The sequence below is a fragment of the Miniopterus schreibersii genome (genome assembly GCF_964146895.1).
Source record: "Miniopterus schreibersii genome assembly, chromosome: 15".
Classification (NCBI taxonomy): domain Eukaryota; kingdom Metazoa; phylum Chordata; class Mammalia; order Chiroptera; family Miniopteridae; genus Miniopterus; species Miniopterus schreibersii.
The window spans coordinates 25,963,150-25,981,100 of NC_138115.1; the positions used below are offsets into that span (position 1 = coordinate 25,963,150).

General features: G+C 47.7%; 1 protein-coding gene across 1 annotated transcript in view; it reads right to left on the reverse strand.

Annotated features, from left to right (window-relative positions):
• The window catches only part of CLSTN2 (calsyntenin 2), a 484,330-nt gene that overhangs the window by 78,604 nt on the left and 387,775 nt on the right, over positions 1-17,951 (reverse strand). Inside the window, exons 3-5 of the mRNA XM_081160688.1 lie at positions 15,759-15,954; positions 14,774-14,982; positions 8,287-8,436 (exon numbers count right to left, since the gene is read on the reverse strand). Coding sequence (XP_081016814.1) covers positions 8,287-8,436; positions 14,774-14,982; positions 15,759-15,954 — 555 coding nt within the window. The remainder of the gene's footprint in view (positions 1-8,286; positions 8,437-14,773; positions 14,983-15,758; positions 15,955-17,951) is intronic.

The window sequence follows — 17,951 nt, forward strand, 5'->3', positions numbered from 1 at the left end:
ACAAGCCCTCTCAAGGGAAGGCTCTTCCATCCTGAATGAAAGCAGATCTTAGTGGTGGGCTTGTGTGGCAGGGGTGACACCCCCAACCCCGTCGTTGTCTTGGGGCTGTCTCATCGCGCAATGACACATTTTCTTTAAAACAAGAGGGAAGGATTATAACTGCAGAATTTTCCTCAAAATCGCTTTCCTTCAATGGTCTCAAAAGGTGGCCAGTGCGATCTCCTTTGCTGTGAGACGCACTGCAGTGAAAGGGCAGGAGCTCCGTGTCTGCAGACAGACAAGACTGGGGTTGGCGCTGGTCCTGCATATTACTAGCTGTGGGGCAAGAGTCTTGACCTTATTGCTCTCATCTGCAAAATGGGAAAATAACAGCTTCCAGGTTTGGCGAAGGGTGTGTGAGAGTGCGCATAGAGCACCCATACACAGGACTTGGCAGAGAGTAAATGCTGTCAGTGGTGACTACCATAATGATAGAGCACTGTTTGGGATGAGTGGTCCACCTACGCCCCCTCCCCCTCAGGGCTGAGGATTGGATCCAGAAACTCTGAGGCCCATTTTCCAGAGCTCACACCGGAGCCACAGAGGGGCAGGAGGAAGCAGGCTTGAGCCTGGGAGCTTGCATCCAACAAGTCTTTAAGCACATTAAGACACCACTGAGTGGGTAAATCAGCGCCGTGTACAGAGCTATTTGTTGCACCTTAATGATCGGTGATGTTAGTGATGTGAAACAGGTCGTTCTTCACAGGGGATGCCCCACGAGGCCTCTGCCAGGAGCATATGCTCGCCTGGCAGGTCTGAGCAAACCCAGGAGCACTTGCCGGGTTCACATTGCCCGAGTCAGTGGAGTTCAGGACTCAGAGATGGCTTTTCCAATTATTTGCAGGAAAAGTGCTCCATTGTGATTTTAAACATTGAAATCAAGGGAATAAAAAGGGCTGCCGTTCCCTGAATCCCTGGGCAGCTCTGTGCATGGTGCTCCACTGGCAGCCTTTCATCTTGTCCTCACAAGAAGCCCCGTTGTCCTGTTTACAGTTGGGGACGCCCAGCCAGTCAGGGGGGACTTTCCCAAGGCTGGCGGCTGGGCCAGAGCTGAGCTGGGCCTGGGGCCTGGGGCCTGGGGCCTGGGGCCTGGGGCCTGGGGCCTGGGTTTCCAGCCCTGGACTGCCTTCCTCCCATCCACCCCACTGTCTCCTTTTAGTCTCAGTCTTAAGCTCCAAAACCAATGACATGATGGTGAAGCCACACCGCCTTACCCAATCCTATGATTTCAGTGTGTGTGTGTGTGTGTGTGTGTGTGTGTATACAGTGATTTAAATTTTGCAAAGCACTTCTGTACCTAGAACATCACGTGGCCTTCTTAACAATCCTACACAATGACATGGCCAAAGATTATGATTCTTCCCTTACAGTTGAGGTAACCTAGACTCAGCCAGGGAAGTGGCTTCAGCAAAGCCTGAGGAGGATCATGATGGAGCTAAGGGCTGACTCGAGCCCTTACTCCCACCCAGCTCCATTTTCACTGCTTTGCATTGATTCCCACACCCCCACACCCCATTGCCTTCTCCAGTGTTGGGTTCAAGGCTATGCTTGGGGTAAGGGGGGGGGGAAAGCAGAGCAAGAATGGGGAGGGAAAGAAAGGGGAGGGGAAGGAAAGGTAGGAAATGGGGACACAGGGACAGGAGAGAACATGGGTGAAGAGGAGAGTCAAGAAGAGAGGAGCCTGAAGGTGGGCGCCCAGGGGGTGAAGGAGCTAACTCCCCCTGGGATGAACCCCAAATAAAGCCAGGTCCTGTTGAACAGGGTGGATGGTGGATACTTCTCATTCCCAATTCTCCTACAGGACAAATCTTCCTGCTCTGGCGTGAGCAGCTGCACTTGGGTCCAGCATCTTTGGGTTTGAAGCTTAACACCCAAGTCTCAGGCTCATGCTTTGTTTCTCTGGCCCAGGAGATCACCAGAGGCAACTCTAGATTCAAGCAATTAGTATCTGAGTGACAGACAGTCTGTAAGAGTGAGCTTAGTTTTGAATGAGTTGAAATTTCAAGGGAATAGTGCACTAGACCAAGCTCAATCAAGGAAATGTGAGTTGGGTGGGCAGGGAGGGGAACGGGAATGAAAGTTAGGGCACCTCTTAGGTGCTACTTATTTCATTTAACTCTTGCTACCCTTTCAAGGTAAGTTTCATCACCATTTTATAGATAAGGTGCCTGAAAGGTTAAATATGTTGCCCAAGGGCACACAGGCTGTGTCTCTTCTGAGTAGTTTTCTGAGATGCCCTGTTGAAACAGGTTACAAGCTTTTTTGGGGGTTCCCAACCTCATCGTTCAATCTTCCTTCTCTCTCCTGACGCCTTGGTGCCCTCTGGGATAGACTGGCATGAATTTGAATTCCATCTCTGCCATTTAGCAGCTATGAGATTTGGGGCAAGTCACTCAATCACTCTGAGCCTCGGTTTTTGTAACCTGTAAAATGGGCTAGAATTGCTCTGGACTCTATATTCCCTTACCTCTGTCTACAGATATCCACCTGCTGTCCCATTCTTTCCAGGCTGAGCAAGGTACTCCAATAAACTACTCACTAGCATCAATGGACAACAATAGCTTCATGCAGTTGTCAGCAAACATTTTCTATTAAGGGCTAAATAGTAAATATCTAGCCCTTTATAGAAATAAAGGGCTAAATATCTAGCCCTTTGAGACCCATCTGGTCTCTGTCAAAACTATTCAGCTCTACTGCTGTAGTGCATGAGCAGCCATGAGCTAATATGTAAATGAATGAGTGTGGCTGTGTACCAATAAAACTTTATTTGTGACCACTAAAATTTGAATTTCATATACTTTTCATGTGCCACAAAATATGTATTCTCCTTTTGATTTTTAGAAACCACTTAAACTGTAAAAACCTTTTGTTTTGCTTTTTAGCTCACAGTTGTATAAAAACAAGTGGTCAACTAGATTTGACTTGTGGCTATCCTTTGCTCACTCTTGGCTTATTAGTGGTTCCTGCAGGAGGCTTTTGCATTTTAGGTGGGGATCATTCTATAGAACAAAAAGTCAGTACCCCAATGGTGGAATCTTGGCCACCCTGGCAAGGCAGTGAAGGAGAGAACTGAGGGCAAGAAGCCGTCCTTTCCTCGGTCTTTCTGTCCAAGTCCTGTGCATCAGCTTAAGGTAAGGATAACGTCGTCATGAAACCCAATGGACACAGCTCCACCTTTGAGCCCTGCTCAGTTGTTACTCTAGGCAAATCTGGGCACTTTCTGGGGCTTATCACCCTATGATTCAAAATCAATGCCTCTCCTGTAGTAAAATCTAAGCCAGCTCTTCAGTGCACTCGATCAATAATTGATCTGACTTTTGGAAAGGGCAGGGTGCAACTGGCTGACCCTGAGGGCCTGGGCTTTTTCTCCCTGGCAGGGAGGTGGACGGGTGGACAGCTGTAGAGGAGACTGGGAAATGCACTTGACAAGGCTTAGCAGGGGTCTTTCTACTCGAGGCACGACTGACTGCTGACCTGCCCCCTTGTCTATGGAGTCTCAGGAAATTAGCCTGAAACTCTAATCTCCTTCGCTGACCAGCACTTTGAGTTGGATTTGGAATAAACACATCATTTTAGATACGTCTCCAAAAGTGCTCCCCTTAAGAGTGCCCTCAGGGCAATCACCCTTTTAGCTGGCCTCCCTGTGCCCCTGCCTGCGGCCATCGCGTGGTTGGCCGGGGAGTGCTTTTCCTCAAGAGCAGCCCCAGGGCGTCCCACTGTCCTTGGGGCACCACAGCCTCCGGGTGCTTATGAGCACACTTAGGGCTGAGACCGTCTGATGCGCCTGGAGAATTGCTCAGACCCAAGGAACGGAGAGGAAATGGTTCAGCCGTGGGACTGCATCTCCTTTTCTTTCTCTTTGAAATGAGACACCTGACCATGAAGGTAAAGAGAACAGGACTTGGGCCTGTGGGAGGGTCTCTGGGAGATGGTGTTGTGGGGTGACTTCCATGGGCCAGGTATAATTATTGCCACGGGGTCGTGCTCAGAGATGAGGTGGGCTAGCAGAAATGGGGTTCTGCAGGGGTTCGAGTCTGGGAGTGGATTTTTGACATGGGAACCTTGAGTCCAGTATGACTGGATGTCAGTCAGCAATGTGTCTGGGGAAGAAATGGTGAACGGCAACCAGGAAAGCCTGCAGTGACTCTCTTTTTTGTTTTTTTAAAAATATATCTCTGTTGATTTCAGAGAGGGGGAGAGAGAGATAGAAACATCAATGACGAGAGAGTCATTGATCGGCTGCCTCCTGCACTCCCCCGACTGGAGATCAAGTCTGCAACCCCGGCATGTGCCCTGACCGGGAATCGAACAGAGATCTCCTGGGTCATAAATAGGTCAATGCTCAACCACTGAGCCACGCCTGGCTGGGATGCAGTGACTCTCTTTACAGGGGAATCATTTTTGCATAAAGGGACAGTGAAATAGTGAATTTTGGGTCAGGGACAGGTAATAAATACAAAATCTGACTTGCAACAATAAAAGATGAAATATACTTAGTAAATTTGTGAAGACAGTGTTTTCAGTTTAAGACATAAAAAGAGATGGGCTAAGAGACAGTAAGGAACAATAAAGAAGGCCTAAAGGAGGAATGTGTGTCCCATAACACAACACAACACAACCACATAAATAAACAACCCAAACTAGCAACTGAATTACAAACGATCCTCAGGGACACAGTGTGTGGCCCCAGAAGGAGGGGTCAGCAGGCGTCTCCACCTGGTTCCGCTGCTGTTATTGCCACAATCACCTGGGTAGACTCCGAGGGCACTGAGTCCTGGAGCTTCCTGAAGGATGGTCCTCAGAGTATACACAGGCCCAGGCTTGCGTATTTATTACAGCTCGGCAAAAGGAAAACAGGCACCAAGAAAACTGCAACTCCAGGCGCCTGGCCAGAGGCAGGGCACAAGCTTGTGTTTAGGGTGTGGCCTGCTCCAGGTGCACCTCTTTCCTGGTTCCTACTAAAATCTTTCATCTCTGCGAATGCGAGGTGCCCACAGGGATACCATGAATTCTCAAAGCTCAGGACAGAACAAACAGATTCAGTTTCCCTCCCACTCACACAGGTCTAATTGATACTTTGAGGACTCTGGGCAACTGAGAAGGGGAGTGACGTTCCCTTAGCAAAACTCTACCCGGCCCTGCAGAGTGAGCTGACCTTACCACCTACTCAGAATTACAATCGCAGAATATAGAGAAGACAAAACTCATAGAAGAACAAGACAGCACATGTGTGGCACCCTGGGGTCATTTTCTGGGTACAAAGCTTTCCTTTCTCCCAATAAGCCCCACTCAGTCATTGGTGAGTGATGCTGGTAAGCAAGCTTTTAGTTTAAGACTCTGTGATGGGTGGAAAGTTCGGCAAGTGCCAGAGGCTATGAGAAGTATAGTTCTGCCCTTAGGAAACCCACATTGTTTCTGGGAAGACAAGACCAATCCACAAAAGGAGACAGAGAATGGAAAGCCACAGCCTGAGCAGGGATGATTTGGCCAAGGTCTAAAAGGCAGGTGGCAGCAGAGCCAGGGTCTGGGATGCCCATCTGTGAACAGTGCAGGGAAGGCCAGCAGCATGCTGGGAAAGGCTGGGATGGAAAATGGGGCCATTGCCCTGGGCATTACTGGACTCTGAGAGCAGTCCCTTATCCAGTCCTGGAAGGCTCTCGCTGTGGGCAGGATCCCTTGCTCCTCCGAGGCAGCTGGCTGGGAGAGGCTGACTGCAGCAGGGCTGGTAAGGGTGCTGACCGGGAGTGCTCAGGGGAGACAGGAGGCTCCTGAACATGATGGACTGCTTTCACTAGGCTGCAATCCCCTCCTGCCTGCAGGGAAATGACTTGGAACAGGAACAAGAATTTGAACTGCCAAACTGTATTTGCTTGGTGACTCTGGTTGCTTGTGAGAAGTCAGCTCAGGGAGGAACCTCTGTTCCAGACAATTATGCCTGGCACATGCCCGCAGACCTGTCACTCACAGCTGGGTCTGAGGAGTTTGGGGACTATTGCAGCTCCTCACCCTGGCATTCAAAATCTTGACTACCGACCCTACCTTGCCCCTGACCTCCCCAATCTTGCTCCCCACTTCTCTCCAGTACCAACCCAGGCTGGACTGGCTTCCTTATATTGTTCACTGGTGCCCCGAATGGCCTCCCCTCTCTGTGCTCCTCTCCAATTCTGCACTGTGCAGGCTTCACCCCACACCTGCTTTAGGGAGAGCCAATCCTTTCCCTCAGGATCAGACAATCTCTCACAGCGAGGGGCAGCCTACCTCATCTGCAGTTAGCAAAGAACGCTAGTAAAACATGGCTCACTCATTTGCCCTACAAAGCTGGGAGAGGGGGCTGGACAAGAAACACATATCTGGGACCAGTGGTGGTTTGCTCACCCCTGGAGAAAGGTGTACTCTCAGCTACAAGGCTGCAGCCCTGGCCAAGGGTAGAAGAGAGAACAGGACCCAAGATGCATTAGTCAGAGATGAGGGTTGCCCAAGTGGAGGAATAAAGTGGACCCGCATCCTGGAAGGACAGAACATGCCTCTGCAGACCTGGAGGCTGGAAGAGGAATGGCAGGAAGGCGCTTTGACCATGGCTGCCCACGTCTGAGAACCTGGAGGGCTTGTGATCTGGAAGCCTGCTGGGACAATGGCCGGGAGAGGGTCTAACTGGCTGTCTACAGGGGGTAAGCTGGGGCGAGGAGGGGCATGATGCAGAATCCAATGTCAGCGTCTGCCACCAAAGGCTGGCTAACGTAGGCAGGGAAGCCTACGGAGCAGGCAGATCCTGACGTTACACGTGCTTCAATCACTTTGCCGGACACGGTGAACTGACACACGGAGCTGCTGCTTCCTTCTTTTCTCTGTTCCACAGAAAGTTATATTTTTTTACCAAGGCCTCACTCACCATTCATTCATCCATTCACTTGCCAGTCACCTGTGCTGCGCCTGGCCCTGTGCTGGGCACTGGAGATGCAACAACGAATGGGCACAATCTTGCCTTCAGGAGATCACCGTCTAGAGCTGGAAAGAGCATCATGCCCCGGAGGGCAGGCGCCCCACAGCCTTCACACACGGAACTGAACATTATGAAAATGTTTTTCTTTGCATACATTTAACACTGAAACAAGCACCAACTCTGTTAGAAAATTACATTTAAATATAGTAATCCCAAATCACAGGTGTCTCATTTATCAAAGACAAAAATCATTGGGACCGTTCTCCAGATAAGGTTTTGTTTTACTTTTCCTGCTTAAAATCCCATTGTGAGCTTATTTCATGCTCAGAAAGATTTTACATTCTTTCCAGGCTTTCTCTTCAAAAGCCAGACCTTCACTGGGGCCAGTCCTTACAAGTTAAAATATAACAAGGTGGTTCTTTTTTACTCCACTAGCTCATTCATTCATTCATTCATTCATTCATTCACGACTATTCCTTGAGCACCCACCATTGGAGCCAGACATGTGCTAAGCCCGAGGAATTCAGTGGACAGAGAGACAGAATCCTGCCTTCAGGCTCCTTAGGGTCTAGTGAATTATCCCCAACCAGACCTTGGGTTCCTGAAGACTGGGAACATGGTTTCCTTCTCTGGCTGGTCCCTCTTTCTCTGCTTCTTGCTTCATCTTAAATAGATGGGCACAGAAGTGTCTCTATTTTGTTCTTTATGTCTCATATGTCTTACTGAGCTCATGAGAGTAACCTGAACTTCTGTTCTGGCCCTGCATCCTAAAATATTTAAATGAGCACAGAAATCCACCTCCATCTAAGGCCATTGTTTCGCCATTCCCAGAGCCAATGCTTTAGAGACCCCCTAACCCAGAGGCTGGATTCTGGATCTCCAGCCTCGACCTGGATGCCTTCTGTGCAAGCCCACCCTTCCCCGGGTGGTGAGTGATGCAACATTTGAAATGCACCGGCTTGACTCAGCACTCCGAGATAAAGTGAACAGGCTTGCTTGCCATTCTGAGCACCGTGGGTAATTGCTATTGATTCAAGATGTCATGAGATTTGAGAAAGAGCACACTGCACAAACTGGGCACATGACGTTTGACAAGTTACCTCAGACATTCTCACCTGTAAAATGGAGATAATATACCCCATAGGGGTTGTGAGAGTAAACAAGCTACTCTATTTCTTGTAGCAGAGGGAGTGCACTTTAAAATTCCCTCTAGTTATGTGTTATGACGATTTGAGAATAGGTCTAGCAGCTTCCATGCACCAGGTCAAGCTGCCTTTACTCCACAAGACTGACCAAAGCAGACCCACCTTGCCAGCCAGGCTTGCAAACTGGCTTCACGTCCACCTGCACCAGGGTGTCCTGAGCAGCAGGCTTCTGCCCACAATCATAGGCGGTCACCAGGATCTCATACTGGTGTTGCTTGTCATAGCTCAGCTTCTCAGTGTTCCTGATGTTGCCTGAGGACACAGAAATATTCAAAATTGTTTCAGATCAAGTTAAGCATACTGCAGTTCTCCAAAATCCCTTCCTCAGTCCTCCAACCTTCACCAGAATGAAATGACCCCCTTTCCTATCCCTTTGTAAAAACAAGGGCACACGGAGCCATGGCTTCCACAGGTGTCCTGCTTGTACCTATGTGGCAGATTCCAGGATCCTTGGCTGGAGCCACCCCAGCTATGAGACGGTGTTGCTTCGAAATTCCAAGCACGCACTTGAAATCCAACTGGTTTGTGTTTGTAAGTAATGGGTTGCTGGAAAACTCTCTCTTAAAGTGCCCCATGCGGCTGCGTCCCTGATGTAAGGCCCAGAGCTCATCTGCCATGAAACCTCTGGGAAAAAGATGGAATTCAGAAATGTCCTGACACATATTTTTTAACCTCTGGGTTCATTGCCAGGAATGTTCCCTGCCTCTTCTCACATTATTTTGCTACCAAATAGGAAGTAAAATCAATAAGAAGACGTGTGACCTCTCTTCCAAAGCTACACAGAATAAAGATTCCTTGCCCTGGTGGCAAAGGCATTTTTCTTCCCCAAGACAGACCAAACCATTTTTATGAGCCATTTGCATGTTTTTATCCCTGTGGGTTTGATATTATGATTCAGGAATGAATATTTGATAATTAATGAGCAAAACTTTAATTGACAATTTTTGCTAAAATACGGTTTTGGTTCCAAGAAACTAATATAGGCCCGATGTGCACTGAATAATTTTTAGTTTTTGATTCCTAGAGATTGTAGTCCTCCCTCGTTGAGAGTGATTTCATTCTTGCATTTTCTTCCGATGGTGGTGCTGACAGCAAATTCGAACCCAAATGTCATCACCATCCTCTACCAGAAGCGAAATGAAGGCAATTGAAATGAAAGGCACAACAACAACAAGGCGACAAGCAAGTAAACAAACATGCGACGGCTGACTCGGCATATTTTTAGATTTCACCCAAGCTCAGGGAAACTCCCTAACGAGCTTTCTTCCATTCCGACTGATGGATATTTCTCACGTGAACGGAGACAACAGGCACTAAGCCAAGAAAGCCTGGGAAACGAGGCAAGTCACAGAACGTTTTAAAGACTGGAAAGTCCATCCACCAATCGCCCGAAATTAAACATTACTCAGCACTGGGCCGCGAGCAGGTGCCACACATGTGAGTGTGTGTGAGCAGGAGGAGGGAGGGTGGGCGAGCGGTGGGAGTCGAGGGCTGAAGTTGCCCAGGACATTGGACCAAGGATTAGAATAATTTGTTCTGCTCTCTGCTCTGGACTGTTTCTAAAAATGCAACTGCCGCCATGGATTTGGAGTAAAATTTACTTTAACAAAGCCAGTCAAAAATCTCTGAATAAAAATGGGTTAGAGGTATTTTTGGCCTTGTGGCTGATGTTCAGAATCCGCTTCTTTCCCCCCAAATGTTTGTTTCAGCCTCAGCTTGGGGCTCGCACAGGCCTGGACGGCTCAGCTTCAGGCTGGCAGCGCTCCCTGCGGGCTCTGTTAACTAACTCGTTTGTGGCTGCTGTTATCACAGGGGAGGAATTCTGTCAGGTGGAGGCCCCGAACTATACCCACGAGAAGCAGGTTTCAGCAACATCAAACTGAATTTTCAACAAAAAGTTTGTGCTTTCTCTTTCTTTAAAATTAAATGGCTCTCAAAAGATATGCCTCTTAGAGGAGGAAGGCTTAGGGTTTACAATCCGTGTGACATTAAGCAGACCAAACACTATTGATTGTGCTAGAAAAATAAACACACGCCGGCAATCCTTGCCTCAATTTGTTGCAGCTCCTCTCCGGTACCTGTCTTAATGAAACTGTCTGAGAAACTAATTTCCTTTCTCTGCCACCATCACGTTCATGCATGTGAGGATAAGATTCTGAGCACAGGATGTGCAGCATCAGGTCAAAATCAGAGAGCAGTATTGGGAACCACCGTTGTGTGAGGGAGGGTAATATCTGGATGAGACGCCCATTTAAAATTTTGGTAGCTCAGAAGAAGCCACCCATTTTGCCTGTTACAATTCTATTTCCCCCCCCTTGCATTTGGGTAATTTCTCCTAGTGGTGCCTACTCAGGGAGACCCGAGTCCACAGTTAACCCTGGTGAAGGATAGCTGTCCCTGGGCCTATTCCCCTGTCCAAATGAACCTGGGGACCTAACTCGAAGAACAATCAGTACCTACCTTGCATGTGGATGAAGGTAATTTTTTAAAACTCAGGTGGGGAGTGGGGTGCAATGAGGCAAGCACAGTGACCTGCACACTCCTTCCGATGGAGTTTAGATTGGAACAAGCCTTTAGGAAAGAACGGGCCAGTCACTGTGCAATTATTCACAGCTTTTGGGCATGCAATTCCACACCTAAAAATTGATTTCAGAAAAATGACAAAAATTTCAGATATTTATTGTGAAAAATTGCAAATACAGGTGAAACTATGTCCATCTCAGCATTATTTATTACATTGACAAAATAGTAAAGAGACTGCATGTCTGATAGGAAGGGAGGAGCTACGTGTAAGAGTCTGTGCATGAGATGGAGAGTTGTCAGCACTGAAAGTGGTAATTATGAAGCATTTCTAAGGTGCAAAAATCCACATAATTGAATGTTAAGTAAAAATGGGAAGATAAAGAAAAGCAAGAAACATGTGGCCATACTTTTGTTTAAAAAAGTCATTAAAAAAAAACATCAATACTGGTAAATGTCCATAGTGGTTACTTTAAGAAAAATATTTTAATAGTGGTTATCTTTGGTGGGATTATAAGTGCCTTATTTTCTTTATACTTTCCTATGCTTTCCAAATTTCCCACAAAGGGCACTTGTCACTCTTCTGTTCAGGTGGAAGAGAAGCATTTTCATTCACTTTAAGAATAAACAGAGCCTAGGATGCACTTCACTCAAAGGCTTCAGTCCTGTTTGTTACTCAGCAGGGCGGCTGGCTGACAGAGCGAGCTCGGCTGAGACCAAACAAGCCTGAGAAGTGGGAAAGGCAGCCCCGTGGTGAGTGGGTGTCATCAAGACCCCCGCTGCTCCCTCTGTGGTCATTCTCAAATCTGGCTGAGCGTTTGGCTTGCGTCAAGGCTCTGGTGAGTGCCTTGATTGTAGTTTACCCACCCCTTACACAGGCAAGATATTTAATTCCCATTTTACGGATGAGGATCTGGGGCTAGGTTTAAGTAACTCTCTCTCTCTCTCTCTCTTTCTCTCTCTCTCTCTCACATACACACACACACACACTGATGGATGTAGGATTAAGACACAACTTTGAGCTTTTGAACATTGTCGTGCATTCCTGTCAAATATCATTAAGGAGAGATAATATCACTGGTGGGAAGGCCTTGGGGCCAACACTCAGGGGACCTGGGCTCCAGTCCCAACTCTGCCACCCGCGTGACAGGTGCTATTAGACAAGCTCTTTATGCTTTAGGACTCAGTTTTTCCATCTGTTCAATGGAAATGAGCATCTAGGCTCCACCGATCTCTGAAAGACTGGCCAAGTGCCAGAAGTTGGGGACCTGGCTGTCATCTGAAATTGATATAGAACTTCCCAAGGAGGAGTGATGTCACCAGCTCAGAGTTACTTGCTCATAATTTCAGCCTGGAAATCCATGGGGAGTGAGTGAATAACCTTCATGTCCCAGTCATCCAGGTAAATATCTAATAATCATGGCACCATGAATTGAGCACTCCCTATATACCACATACCCTGCAAGTATTATTTCTGGGCACTGCCTCTCCCTGAGACCTCACAACCCCACAGTGAGGCAGGAACTATTACTGCCATGATTTCACAGGAGACAGAGGCTGAGGACCTCTGTTGGAAGAGGTCAAGTCTTCAGTTAAGACAGGCCATTCTGACTCCATGTTATCTTCTATCCTTCCTGTTGCCCTGCTCTCCTTCCTTCCCCCCAAAACAAAGAGCCTGGCAGGTTGGAAGGGCCAGGAGCCATCTACTTGAAGCCATGCTGCCTCAATGAGGGGGCCCCAACTCAGCAGTACTTTTTCTGATATGCTTGCAAAGAACTTCTTGAAGGAGCCTGTAAGGTCGCTGGAGGAGTGATGGATAAGGGCCAGTTGGGAAGCTCATTAGGATGGGAGCTGTTTCTGTGCCTGCCCCTAGGTCCTACCTTCATTACTTGGAGAACTGCTTTTGTAAACCTCACTGTCAGGGGCCCACCCTCCCTGGGAGTGCCCACTCTCCTCTTCATCTTATGTTGTAAACCAACGTTGGAGGCAGAGGCCTGGCAAAGAACCATTAGTCACTTTTAATGAGACAGCTAGGGAAATAAATTGGCATATGTTAGTGAAATGGCTCATCAAGGTGAGTAATTATCTTCATGACTGGGGCAGTTTACCCTCTGCTGAAAGAATTTGCATCTCATCTCTCACTGGCCTGTGGCTCTCCAGGACCAAGGCAGGAGGTCAAGGGGAGCTTGACCACTCACCATAGACACCTCTCTCTCTAGTTCTGCTCTTCAGCAGGGACTTGTCACTCCCAAAATTCCAGTTTTTGTGGACATAGACCAAACAGTTGATCATAGGGGAACAGAAAAATACAAAAGAACTGTTTTACACTTTATGAAGTGGTGTGTGTGTGTGTGTGTGTGTGTATGTGGTGAGATGTGTGTTTGTGTGGTAGGGATGGGCCACCTGTCTGTAGGAAAAGCTATCAGAGGGAAGTTCTGACATGCTCTACTAGTTAAAATTACTATTTCTTAGTCCTGAACCAAACTTTAATTGAAGTCTAGTATTTTCTATGTTACTATCTTAGGCACTGATCTTGTGTCCTTCACAATTAGCATCTAGTGTTGTCAAAGTGTGTGTCATTTCCATGTGTTTTAGCATTTCATAAGGAAACTTGACTTAGTGCTATTTTGTCTATGTTAGGAATATTGATTTCTTCTTATGAAACACCTCACTAACTACTGGAGGTAAGGGAGGAGGATTTCTCCTAGGCTTCTATCCCTTCTGGAATTTTTTGCAGGTCTAAAGATGCAGAAGTCAATATCATAAGTTAAGTTTCTCCCTGGTCTCAATATCAGGAATCACTGGAAGCACTGAAGACTTGCAAGCAGGTGACTGGTGGTATTTCCCTTTAGGTATTGGCTACCAGGAAGCTCAGAGCTAACTTACTGCCCAACCCTGGTTCATGGCATTCTTTGCATACCAAACTCTACCTTGATGCCACCTGACTTTGTATATTTTATTTTGATTTTTCCCCCACCACACAGACACACATCTCACCACACACACACACACACACACACACACACACACACGCCACTTCATAAAGTAAAAAACAATTCTTTTGTATTTTTCTGTTCCCCTATGATCAACTATTTGTCCACTAGATGGTAAGCTCCATGTGGGCAGGCCGATGTATGCTTTAGGTTCTACTCTATCTCCATTCCAGTTCCCAGCATCGTGCTTGGCATTCAATAAATACAATATTTACAGAGTAGATGAACTTCAGGTTTTGCAACTCTCGAGTCTTTGTGCAGCACTTAAGTCTATTTGAAACAAAGTGGGATAATATACATGCACCCACACACTCATGCTAATAATTAAACAATATACTTGGCAAATAATTATCATTCGATCGATATCAAGTTATTGAAAATTGCAGTTAAAGTGGGCTGAGTTGACAGCCTCTGGCTGTCGTATTTACACTACAATGAGTTTTTAATTAATGGTGACAGAGAAATGTCCAGATGGTTTTATTAGGACTGTTTTTAGTTCAATAAGTTCAGTTTAAGATTGGAGTGGCCTGGGAGGGTTCTTCCATCCTTCATTCTCACTAGGGTGAAAATTCTCAAAGAGCATTGGCAAGACCTTTAAAGATTCCTGAATGGATCTGCAGCTTAGAAGGTTTTTTTCATAAGTCTTTACCTCTTCTTCTGGCAACTCTTTGTTTAGGAGCAGGAAGCAGGTTATTGTGGTGGGGTAATGTTATAATTGCTTATGTAAGGAAGGGACTCAGACATAGCAGAGTTGATGACGTGACTCATGTCTGATGACAACTGAAAAACCTACCAGAAAATCAACCTGTCTGCAGCATCCGGGTGAGTGGCATTGTGAGTTCTATAGACTGTATTCGATGAGTAGATGTCTTAGGGGGGATGCTCTATACCTAGCTGGGCTGCTAGGAATGTCAGGCCACCGCTCTAGTCCAGGACTAAGTTCTGACTACAGAGCCTAGATCAGGGATGGGCAGGGAGGCATCACCTGCTAAGTACATTCAGGCCCCCACTTGGTCTTCAGAATGAGGGTGAGGATTGTTTCCCTGCCCCCACTGAGGTCCTCTCAGGACACTCACCATTTCTGTCGATGGCAAAAGGTACATCGGTTGTGACAATTTCGTAGTTGCAGATCTGGCTGTACTGGGGGGAACAGTCTTCGTCGATGGCCTCTACTTGCAGGATGCTGTCGTAGATCTTGCCCTCGGTCACAACAGCCTTGTAGGCTGGCTCTTTGAAGGTGGGAGCAAACTCATTGACGTCCTTCACCTGGATATGGACCACAGCCCTGGAACCACACACAGAAAAGAAGAGATGGTGGTAAAGAAAGAATCACACCACCCTCCCCACCTCCCCTGGGAGGAAAAGGCCCAAGTGTTCACAGTCTTTGGTGAACCAAGAAAACAGAAACCACGAGCCAATCAGGTGGTGGTTGTCTTCCCAGGTGAGTGTTCTGTCTTCCCTCTCATTGGAGACCCTTCTACCTGCCCTCGCCCTGATCCCCAGGGATGAATCCACCCCAGAGCCACTCCTGCCCTTTGACCTTTCTTGTCACTCAGTTTTATTTCGGCAACTGCATTCCTCTGGATTGTCTCTCCTTTCCCCCATTCATCCCTTCTTCTGTTCACTCACTCCTCCATTGAGTAAGAAGTTAACCACTCTTACTCCGTGTTAGTCTCTGAGTCAGAGACCATAAGGGAGAGAGTTACAACCCAAAATGAAAAGTGCTGGAACAGAGAGAAGCACGTGGCATGGAGGAAACCCAGGGAGAGGTCCCAGCCAGGCCGGCTGGCTGGCTCAGGGAAGGCTTCCCAGATGAAGTGACACCTGAACTCAAGTCTGACGGTGGAACTGGGCTATCCCTCTGTGAAGCAGGGGCTAGAGAGTTTCAGATGTCGGAAGCAGCCAGTGCCCATGCCTGCAGTGGCCTGGGGGACTGGCAGCAGAGGAGCAGGCTGGAGCGCCATGGTGTGACCCCTGGGTAGACATATGGGAAGAGCCGTGTGTGACAGAGATGCGTGGCTGAGTGGGAGGCAGTCCAGGGAGCTGTGCCAGGTGACTCACTTGTGTGACTTCTTCCAGGCGGTCTCCCGGGGCCCCGCCCCACAGTCGTAGGCCTGGATGATGAACGTGTACTCCTTCTGCAGCTCGCAGTCGATGGCGCTCTTGGCACGGAGCCGGCCCTCTCCCGATGTCTTGTTGAGCACCACGGCCTCGAAGGGCAGCTCCTGGCCGTGGATCTTGAAAGCACAAATTTCCCCTGCAGAAGGATGAGAGACAGTGAGCAGGAATCCTGAGAACCGCCAGACTGAAGACAGAGCTTCTGTTGCACCAGATTTTGCAAAGCTAACGCCTCCAGGCCATTTCCTCCACACAGAGCTGTCAGACCAGAAGGGGCCTCCAGAGGCCCAGCCCAACACGTTCATTTCATGGACGGTAAGACTGAAATGTTTTGAGCATGGAAATGTCACTCATTAAGTGTATCTGGGAGAAGAAGAGGGGAGAGTCACGTGCTGGGAGCTGGCTGATGATCCTGGTTTCCCACGTTTCTGAGCAGGTTTCCAGCTTGCCCTCTGCCCAGTCTGAGATTAAAAATTTGCCCACAGTCAAAAGACAAATGACTGCAGAGGAAAGGAGGAAAAGGCCCAAGAGTTCACAATCTTTGGTCCTGTGACCACATCCTTTCTACTTGAACGTGCGCCCTGTGAATCAGCTTGTTAGAAATACAGAGGCCCAGGTCCCACCCAGACCTCCTGAGTGGAGTCAGAACCTGCATTTTAACAGGGTCCACAGGCGATTTGTTTGCTTGCTAAACATGGGCTGCATTGTTCTGATCTGTCCTTTGTTCCTGATTTAAACACCCCACGTTGCTGCAGCCACATTCCCCCTGTCCCCTCCATGTCTCTCCACCTACCACTTCCCTGTGGGGAGAGGGACTCCACTATGAGTCACAATTTTTCTCTCAAAACAGTGGGGGTGAGTCTGTGTGAGTTCCAGAATCCCAGTGGAGCCTGAGAAACTAACTTCTTAAAGGGTCGCACATGTTGTGAAATTAATGTATTTCTCCCCCTCAGGTGGCTTAATGTGTATTAAAACGATTCCTCTGCATTAAAATGACAAGGCCATGAAAATATCTTCCCTGTCCCCATGAATAGATATTTGTTTCTGGAACTCCGACTGCAAATAAGCCCTGTACTGTGTGCCTGGGGAGGTGCTGAAAATTTGAAATATGTTTTTTCCTGCATTGAGGGAGTTTATAGATCTGTTGGGGAGACAATGTCTAGATGTCCAGTAAGACCATTCAGGGTGCAAAGGAGTGTGTGAGTGTCACATGGCCTGGGCACCGAGTGGCCTGGGAGCAAAATGCAGGCTTAGAACCCAGAGGTCTGGATTCACATCCCAGGCTTGCCGATTACTCACTGATTTAGTCAAGTTATATTGATTCTTTGGCTCTCAATTGTGTGACTTGTAAAATGGTCCACGAGGAAGTGTTGGGAGGAGGGCACCTATCCCGAGGTAGCCTAACCCTGGTCTGACATTGCCCCAGCTGCACTGCTGGAACCATGGTGAGGCACCTAGGGTGCACAGTCTAGGGGCCCCTCACCTCAGGGTGACCAGGCACCTGCCTCGCTGTTGCAAAGTGACACTGTGAGAAGAAAGAAAACATGACTGCGTGCCTGTTCTGTGCCAGGTACTGAGCTTTGTACCCGGGCCTGGGTGACCTCCTTTAATCTTCATAACAAACCTGTAAGGCAGAGGTTTTATACCAGTTTGTGCAAATTAAAAAAAAAGAAAAAAAAATCAGAAAGGTCATTACTTGGTGAAGGTCACAGAGCTCAAGTTGGTATAAAACCCAGATATGGCTGACTTCTAAATCCACGCCCTTTCTCCACTGCACTGTCTCCAAGCAGCCCCATAACTTCGTTTTTATTTATTTTTTATTTTTAAAATATATTTTATTGATTTCAGAGAGAGGAAAGGAGAAGGGGAGAGAGAAAGAAACATCAATGATGAGAGAGTCATTGATTGACTGCTTCCTGCATGATCCCAGGGAAACAAGCCCTCAACCTGGGCATGTGGCCTGACCAGGAATCGAACTGGGATCTCCTGGATCATAAGTCGATGCTCAACCACTGAGCCACTCTGACCGTACTTCTTTTTTATTTTAATCTTCACCTGAGGATATGTTTTTATTGATTTTAGAGAAAGGAAAAAGGGAGAGAGAGGGAGAGACAAACATTGATGTGAGAGAGAAAC